The 9,864-nt window shown below is 46.0% G+C and overlaps 1 protein-coding gene across 1 annotated transcript; it reads right to left on the bottom strand.

Annotated features, from left to right (window-relative positions):
- Positions 1-204: 204 nt before the first annotated feature.
- Positions 205-6,244, bottom strand: LOC109764130 (squamosa promoter-binding-like protein 18). Its single transcript, XM_020322974.4, has 3 exons — positions 5,266-6,244; positions 1,776-1,906; positions 205-1,100 (listed from the first exon to the last, which is right to left on the bottom strand). The coding sequence occupies exons 1-3, from the start codon at positions 5,760-5,762 to the stop codon at positions 430-432; spliced, it is 1,299 nt and encodes a 432-aa protein (XP_020178563.1). The 5' UTR covers positions 5,763-6,244; the 3' UTR covers positions 205-429.
- Between the last annotated feature and the right edge of the window lie 3,620 nt (positions 6,245-9,864).

Below are 9,864 nucleotides of genomic sequence, written 5' to 3'. Positions count from 1 at the left end.
CATTCACGAACATTGTAATAGAGAGAGCAATCAAGTAGCTCACGAATTGGCTAGGTTAGCTAAGTTCCCCCCCTAGTTGTTGGATAAATACTCTGCCCCTAGTGCGGTTATTCCCTTTTTTGTAAGCGATGCTACTATTTTGATCAATGAATAAAGGAGTAGATAGTTGTCAAAAACCAAAAGCTGTCTAAATCTAGTCTCCAATGCATCAGTGAAATCCATAAGTATATGATTTTCTTCTGAATCATGCAAAGTTATTCATTCTGACGGCGAGAGATCAGAGATCAAGTCCAAGACATAGAAACATGAAAAAGAGAGAATAAACACAGAAAGAACGGGACGTAGGCCTGATCACTAAAACGGGCACAGCTAGCTACAGATGATCACCAAAAGAACCCAAGAACAGCCTCTGACGCTCACTCAAGACTTCTACTGCCACGAGAAAGGGAGGGACGGCGACGTGCCCTCGGAGGAGCCATCGGCGCCGACGTGGAAGATCCCGTGGCAGTTCATCTCGTTGTCGTTGGAGCTCGGGACCAGCGCGCCGCCGGCGTTGAGCTGCTCGCCGTCCATGCCGCCGGCGAAGGCGGCGAAGCCGGTGGCGGCGCTGGAGGCCTGGGAGCAGGCGAACCAGGAGGAGCTGCCGAACTGCTGCAGGTTGGGGACGGAGGGGATGTGCTCGCTTGGACGGACCATCCGGCTGACGTCGACGCTGGAGGAGTTGGCCGGGGATGACAGAAGAGAGAGAGCACAGTCGGAGTCGAGCACGTGCGTCAACTGTCCATCGGAGAACATCTTGTTGCTGCTGCTGCTCTCGGGCGGCGGCGGCGGCGGCGCGACGGCCTTGAGGAGAGGCTGGCACACGGGGGGGATCTCGAGGGCCGTCGCGCCCGTGCTGAAGCTCATCTGGTCTCCTTCGTGCAGGAAGGGGAAGCGCCGGCCTTCCTTGGAGTAGGACGACGAAGAGCCGGCGAAATTGATCTGGTGAGTGCTGGTGTAGTATGGATTGCTGTCCTCGGATTTGATGATCCCGGACCAGCTTGGCTCCGGCCTTGGAGCGGAGAAGGACGCGAACCTTGTCCCTGCATTTGAATACAGACCTGAACGGCCGTCATGAAACGAGCATCAGACTCTGTAGTATTCAAATGTAGCAGAAATGAAAAGGACTGAAAATGCAGCATCGTGCAATCACCCTGCTAATTCGAATATTCAGTTTACAATGTGCTCTTGTGGCTACTGAAGAACAGTACGTCTAGCATTTCATTTAAAACACAAACCCATGATTTAAATTACAGTGAAGACCATGTTACTCGGCGGCATCCATATCAAATGAATCCGATGCTATAGAGGGTAAAAGAAAGGTATATAAAGCCATTAGCTGTCATCAGGGTTGCAGGATGTATGTAGTGTGGGCGCACAGAATTAGATACAGAGCAGCATGTTTCAGCCAACTTAATTTCATCCTTATAGGAAAACAGTCGTAGCTCCATGCAAAATACAGGCCTAGCTTATTATCAGTTGGACAGGAGAAAATATGGTCCCATGTAAGCACGAGCATTTTACCGAGGGTTTGCATTTGAACTAATATACTCCCTCCGTCCGAAAAAGCTTGTCCCAAGCTTGTTCGACAGGCTGAGTAGTACAAGCTTTCTCGGACGGAGGGTGTAGTACTTTATGACAGAAATTTCTGAATCTGAGGTTACTATATAATTTGTTCATTTCAGCAATCGAAAGGCTGACAAAAAGTATAATAGTAGTTAAATAGGAAAAAATACCTTGTTGGGTTGTCATAAAGCTCCCAGAATTCATGCTGTCAACCTGTGGCTTCCTGCGGCGCCTGTTGTGCCCATCAAGGCGCTTTCTACAGCTACGCTTGGCCTCATCAAACTCCGCAAGCAAGTGGAATCTAAAAGAAAAAAAACTAATGGTAAGAAACACAAACATTTAAGAGTAGTCAACATATTGACCTATTTAATTGTAAATCAGCATCATCCTTAATGGCATATTGACCCTGTTAATGACACCCTAAACATATACTCCCTCCGTTCGGAATTACTTGTCGCAGAAATGGATGTATCTAGACGTATTTTAGTTCTAGATACATCCATTTTTGAGACAAGTAATTCCGAACGGAGGGAGTATGATTGTTGTAGCAGGAAGAGAGAAAATCACAACACATTTGAAGGCCCATGGGTAAAGAACCTTGCATAACCTCGATATAAGAAAATAAAACTAACTCCAAATGTCTTATCACTCCCATAATACAGGCAAGTGCTACAAGGACACATGATATCCGGCCATGGTGGACAAACAAGCACTATAAGCCAAGAACTAAGTATGACATTCATGATCAGAGAGGATTTGCACAACCATTATGATTAAAAGTATGCAAAAAATTGACACCATCACTATTCTGATTCTGAAAAAATAACATGCTCTGATACAATAAGGCACGTGGAAAACCAAAAGCTACAAGGACCAAACAGAATGGTCTGAATATTTATTTGCTCGACATTAAAACAGAACACAGATTCCATGAAGAAAAGAGTACACACACGCGCAGCTGGACCACTCGGATTTCAATGCGTCAGTTAACAAATTTCAGTGCATGGGGGGCTTCACTTTACAAAAGCTTTCTACTGGGCCTGCAAAGCGCTGCAAATTAGTGCAACTCCTGTTGGACATTTGGACCACGGTATAGGTTCCAACAGGTGTATGGCAGTATGGCACCAGCCTGTAGGAACACTAAAGGAGTACAGTATGGTGATCCAAATTTTTGCTCCACTGGGCGCACTATTGCCTGATTGTGTGTCTGATAGGTACGCAATCATTGGAATCGCGCCCCCACTGATTATAAAATTTTTTAGGGGAAGACGACCAAATGATTGATGGGTAATTTTTTTGTATTCCTTAAACTTTGAAGGCACATGATGCAGAGTTAGTTGCTCACGTGGCTCTAAAATGTACTAAAAGGCAAACTCGAATGAACTAGCATTGAACCTAAAAGGGTTTCAGATCAGTACTATTGTGAAATGAACCTGGGAAAATGTACAGTACAAAAACATGTGAAATTGGAGGGATTTTCCCCCCATTTTCACATGTTTTTGTACATACTATATCTGACAGACATGCCTCAGTTTTTATGTCAAATCTAGAAAAATGAAAATGTTTCAAATACATGAACAGTTCAGCTAGAAAGGAATGCGCATAGCAAGAACAGCTATATTCTATCTGTTCAACAATGGAAGAACAAGGTTCTTACTGGAGTATTTCAAAAAGCCACAGGTTAAATTTTGAAGGTGTAGCTTTTGTTGTATACTGACATTAAGTGCAAGTTACTCCAATAATTCAGCTAACTGATGAATAGTACTAGAACATCCAAGACATTCAAAGAAAACCGGCTCCACCAAAATGCAAAAATGTGGAACCTATTTTGCAACGCTGTTTCAAGAATTGGTCTAGTGGTCCCAGCATCTCATGTGGAAAAAACAAGGCTAATGACAAGAGGCAGTCATGGCAGATGAGGTAGGCCGGTTTCTGGCCAAGAATTCAATAAAACAGGTCATGTGTTCAGCAACATCTTTAAAGAGTGAACAGCCCACACACAACAAATACTGCTGCACACAATAACCCAGGAGTAAACCGAAAGAATTCCTATGGATCTGGTGGTTACTGCTAATTCAGCAATGGGAGGCAATCTTGTCAGACATGGGGCTCCACCCTTCATTCCATAAACCGCCTCAAGGGCAAAATGGGTTGATCCTAAAGTACCTATGGTTAACCGTGGCCGGGTTACACAGATTAACTTCTTGACTCCCCACTTGGTTGAAAATATGTGAGCTATTTTTTAGCCCTTTTGGCTCTGTGTGAGCTATTTTTTATTTTCTTTTGGAGACTTTAAGACCTTGTTGGAACATATTTATTTGTTTTAATAAGATGGCCGTATGCATCGTTCTAATGCAGAGGCCGGGGAATCCCCCTTTTTGAAAAAAAAAACTTGGTTGAAAATATGTGATAGTTTCTGGGGACTCTACAGTAGAGCATTGCACCACTTTTATTTAGCCAGAATAAAAGTAGTAGTACCTCCGATCCGTAATAAGTGCCGTAGTCTTAAACCAACCCCAGTTCAAAACTGCGACACTTATTTTGGATCGGAGGGAGTAATATCTTTGTCAATGTCATGGGAAATGGTTGCACAAATTACACTCCACTCTTCAACTTCAAACCAGAACAATGGAAAAGAAGATGGGGACGCAATGGATCTGGTGGTCACTAATTCAGCAAGGGGAGGTAATCATGTCAGAGATGGGCCCTACTATTCAGTCAATAAACCACCTCAAAGGCAAAATGGGTTGATCCTCAGGTACCTATGGTTAACCGTGGTCTACTTAGATTCACTTCTTACCACCTAGTTGGTTTAAAATATGTGCTGATTTTTTTGTCAGAGTAAAAGTGGTACTAATATATTTGTCGATGTCACAAATTATACTCTAATATTAAACTCCAAAATAAAAGAAGTAAAATATTTGTCAATGTCACAAATTATACTCCACGCTTAAACTTCAAACCAGAACTCTTTTTTTTTCAAAAAAGGGGAGAATCCAATGGCAGGTTTGAAAATGTGGCAGCTAGCTAATAATAAAAAGGACTGCTCCATCTGATCTTTGGCACATGGAGTGCATCAGCCACTTTTCACTGGTAATAATTCACACCCGTGGGCTAGAAAGTTACCAGTGCAAAAGTAGGAAAATGGGAGGGCTATGATTCAGGTATACAACAGGTTGCCAAAGTAAAAAAAAAAACTTGGGGGTACTTGACTCATATGAAAAGGCTGAAAAGCTAGTGCCGGATAAAGGAAAAGTTACTGGTGCATCCTTGAAACCGAACAGTGAGATATGCTCAAGCTCATTCTCACCACCCCCTACTGATTCTACCAGCAGTGCTCCTTGCTTGGAATGGGAGCAACTGGTGGTTAATTTGAGCCAAAGAGAAAGGCAAAGCCAGTTCCTGAGAAAGAACTGGCTTGGATTGGCCTTTTCACTTTGAACAAAGGGAAGGGAATGATGATCAGCAGCAGTAAAAATAATGGGGAAAAAAATGGTGTGCAGTCAATCAATTTCACCATTGCGGCAGTTCAAGCAATGGTCTTTCGGCAGCATCGCAATCAGGTCGACGCAGCCGTGCGAATGTGCTGAATTGAAGTGTTAGTAATAGGAATCGCGGGAATTTTCGCGAATTTTGGCGGGTTGGATGGGTGTTGGTTACCTGCTGCACTGCTGGCAGAAGCGCATCTCGCGGCCGGCGACGACGACGAGGGGCGTCTTGGAGTGCGCCTCGCACACCTTGTGCCGCCGGTGGTAGTCGCGGCACTTGCTCAGGTCGGCCTTGCAGCCGTCCACGGCGCACGACGGGCAGTGCCCCGCCCCCGCGCCGCCGCCGGCCCCCGGGCGCGGCCGCTTCAGCGGGCTCGCCGACGGCACCGCCGCCGCGGCGTTCGACGCCGACGCCGACAAGGACGCCGCCGGGCCATTCGCCGCCGCCGTCGCCACGGGCGGCTGCTGCTTCATCGCGCCGTCCGCCGCGGGGCCGAACTCCCCCAGCCCGCCCAGCTTGAGGTCGACCGAGCACTCGGGGCGGCCCGGCGGCCCGCGCGCGGCCGCGGCGGTGATGCCCGCCGCGGCGGGAGCGACCATGGCCGGCACCCCGTCGTGCTCCAGCTCGGCCAGGTCCCAAGAGCCCGGCATCTTGAGATCCCAATCCATGACGCTTCTTGGCCACCACAGAGCACAGACCTTTCTCTCTCTCTCTCTCTCTCTCTCTCTCTCTCTCTCTCTCTCTCTCTCTCTATCTCAGGGTCAGGTAGCTGCTCGCCGGTTTGTCCGCTCCCTCCGGCCGGCCCCCTCACTCGCTCACTCCGCGACGAGGGAAGCTAGCAACCAAGCAAGAATCATTGCGCGGCGACCACCATCGCACCGGAGGCGAACAAACGGAAGCGCGAGCAGAGCGCGAACGTGCAGAGGGGCATGCAGCTGCGGCCTATCCCCGATAGGGATGGGGGGAGTGGAGGCAGCAGAGCAGAGCGCACACGCGCACAGACGCGCGAGCGAGCAGCAAGACAAGAGAGATGGCGCCAAGGGAGTGGGAGGCAGTCAGTACATGCTCGCAGAGGCAAGTGCGGCAGGTGTGCGGGATGGAGCAGGGACAGCCATGGATGGAAGAGCTGCTGCTGCTAGCGAGTGGTGGTGGGGGTGGTGGAGACTAGTGTCTTCTACTTCTACTAGTAGGGGAGGGGAGGAGGGGGGGGTGGTGCATACTGCATAGCGGGAGGGAGTAACAATATTTTGATCAACAGTTTACTGTTTGCTGATGGCTAGTAGTAGGAGAAGAAGCCATTTCTTGGTCTTGATCGATCCCCTGACAGGGATTCCAAAGGAGGAGGGGCAATGAATGGGTGAATGGGGTGGGGGCGGCCCCATGCCTCTCAGCGCCATGTTCACCCTTTAACGCCAGCATGGAAGCCTTGTGCTGCAATTATTGGGGGCGGGCTGGGTTTGGTTTGGGGTTTGGGGGCTTCCCTTTCCCTTTCTTGGCACCTCAACAAAGGTGTGGGCGTGGGTTAGTGACCGCTAATGAGCCGTAGTTAGCATCTCATGGTCTAGCTAGATTGTGGTTTTGCTCAAATTCAAAGCTAGCTCGATCCAAAAGGCATCATAGGAAAAGAGTCTTGTGGTTTTCCTATGATGCCTTTTGGATCGTTTTCAATTCTTCTAGGAAGTTGAATGCAACGTGTGTCTTTATTCCCTCCCTTCTTGCTTGTGAAGAAACGGTTGCTTCGGTGTTCTTGTGGAGCATCCAAACGGCTATGTTGTGCGCATTCTATGTTTAGATCGGTGGTTTTTCTATCATACATTCGATTCCTAACACACAATAGTTGTAATTTAAAAAGTGTTTCCATTGTTTTCGCCCCATGTTCACAATGACAAAATGGGCATGTGACCCACGTGCCAGAGGGATAATTGTTGACATCCGATTCGTGGTTAACTAAGCATCGCTTCATGGCGGGTTAGCGCCGTTTTATGACGTGTAAATCAAGCCATTTTAATAGTTTGTTTTATGACGTGTAAATCAAGCCTCTTTAATAGTTTGATGCTCTTGATGTTGAGAGACATACGTGGTTTCAACATCCTAGGCGGTAGGCATGACGAGGAGGCGACGGCAGTTTAGAAGGCAAGCCTAGTTTCTCTCCTTGATTGACAATGGTGATCACGTGTTCAAACCTGGGTTGCCACGGAGCTCAGCTCAGGCGGTTAGCATGACGAGCTTGTGACATGCATGCGGGCTGTACAATTCACAGCGAAACTAGTCCATGCCCTCAAAACTCCTTTCATTTTTGTGCATATAAACTCCCTTCGTGTACGTAGGAGGCAGAGAGCACTATGCACCAACTAAATAAACTCTAAAGTAACCGTGTGTACTTTTAAATTCTGGGAAGAGTGTAGACCACACAGCACAACTCTGACTGCATGGAAAAAAGATACTTATTCCCTGAGCAAACTTGCACTTGCGCCCATTATTTTAACACTACTTTAATCTCCCCAAGATACGCCCCCTCTATCCAGGCTTTTGGCCTGATCCGTTTGGTCTGAAAAAAAACAGTAGCCGGGAGATGGTCCAATTATCCGCGACAGGTACATCGCTGATCAATTTTATATATTACTGTATGCCGTTAGATTAGCATTTTGTCGCCACACTAGCTGCATCATGCGCGCCAACTTGGGAGTTTGGTGGCTTCATACACTCCACGTCATGGAACATTATTTGTAAACTGTAACAAGAAAAACAATGCTATATATTGCAGTATAGCGTTTGAATGTGCTTGATTGGAAGGGAGCCTGGCTTGTGGCTCCTCGGGGACATGATGTGCATGGGCTCGTTTGCTTGTTTGTTTGCTCCTTTTAGGTGATCTTGAGTTGTGGTGGAGTGTAGGGATAAGGAGATCTAGAAAGGAAATGTAAGAGTAATGGGATGTGAGATGATAGGTGAAAAATTGCACTACCATGATAGGTGAAAGATTGTGCTACCACGATGGGCCACCTTGTAGCTGTAGGGAGCCTTTAATTTGCCAAGACATATCAGGTTGTGGATTGGTTGGTTGGAAAACTTTCTACTGCTACCATTGAGGGTGTATCCTGTGCATGCACTCGGACTCGTGGTGCAACTAATGTGCTGGTGCGCATGGTTGTGGCATGGTGCATGTTTGTGCTCTCTATGTGCTCAAACACAATTGTTTTTCGAAAAGATGTGCTCAAGCACATGTATGTGTCATAACATTTAGAATAAAATATATTGTATGTGCTTGTTAACAGTAGTCAACTATATTCCACTCTTTTTTTACATCACAAAGTGCATATAATGCTATTGAAGTGTTGTAACCTATTGTGTACATACCGTCTGTCATGAGCGGTTTGCTATCTCAAAAGAAAAACATATTGCTTACCTACGCATCGATGAAATCAAAGTTTCTTGCGATATTATTTTGGCTTGATGTGCAACTGCTACTTGCTACCACACCATCACACATGGGAGATATAATTGTGCCCCTTGTGATTGCTTCTGTGATGTTCCCTTCTTTACCGTCCCCATCCCATTGATCTTTCTAGCAATATATACCATACGAGAATACAACGCTGCAATATCAAGAAAAGAAAAAAAAATTGAAGTTGTATCCACGACTTGTATAAACGAATTTGCGCTATCAAAATGTTGGGAACTTTAAGTTGCTTGGGTCTAATTTCTTTTGTCAAGCTGGTTTGTAGAACCCAAATTATCCAAGCTATGCCTTGCATATATACATTAATATCTGTTGATTCAATCGTGTGAACAAGAGGAAATGTTTTCAGCATCGACAAACATCGCTTCAAAATTACCCGATGCTAGAGACCGCACATGGCTTTTACTCCCTTGTTTCATAGTCCCGTATTTTGCCCTCACTTATTTCTGTCATAAGTGTTGGTCCTTGCCGATGATTGCCAACCAAGCATGTCCACAAACGCATTTGGCGTTTGGCCCCTGATATATGGAAAATTCAGCTGGGAAAATCTCCCCCTATGAAAATTCAAAAAAAAACACATTTGAAGGAACAACCATGTCGTATGAGTGAAACTGATGGCAGTTATCAAGAAGTCAGAAGTGATTAGGTCCATAGTGCTCTAGGACAATCCAACGAGAACTATTTTGGTTTCCGAATCCAATCCTCCTCAGATTATTGACACAGTTCAAATCTTCAAGGCTAACAAAAAATTGCCGACTCTATTTTTCGATAACAGGGGCCTCTTGGCTCCCATTTCCAAAATGAAGTCATACGAAGTAAGGAGTGCAAACACCTTGGTATACAACCACATCATAGGGGTGCTAGAACTAGAACCAACCATATGGCACACAACCATCTATCAAGCCTGCAAGCACGAAAAAAATAAGGGACCGAATCACATCAACAACAAGTTCCTTGCAGTCTAGCTACCAAAAGAGATAACTGCAAAAAGGTCATTTTTATGAAATAGCTAGAAACACATTGGCTTGTACTATCGGCCCCAGTCGTGCCCACGCTTGAAATCTTTGTGTGTCACCTGAGCAAGCCTCATAGACACTAGTCGTAGCATGCTTTGTATTCCTATTTTCTAGGACGATCAACGAGCAAGCAGACAGCCCAGAGAGAAAATGACATTTGTCGGTTCAGCAAGAGGAATCCCTTGAAAACATGACTTCTTTCTTGTTTTCCAAATCATACAGAAAAGAAACCATTTTTTGCAAAAATGAAAATATGTTGGGGGAGGGGGGCACAACTTTCCAGAAGAGCCTAAGTAA

The sequence above is a fragment of the Aegilops tauschii genome, chromosome 5 (genome assembly GCF_002575655.3).
Source record: "Aegilops tauschii subsp. strangulata cultivar AL8/78 chromosome 5, Aet v6.0, whole genome shotgun sequence".
NCBI classification, from domain to species: Eukaryota; Viridiplantae; Streptophyta; class Magnoliopsida; order Poales; family Poaceae; genus Aegilops; species Aegilops tauschii.
This window is presented reverse-complemented; position numbering and strand designations above follow the sequence as displayed.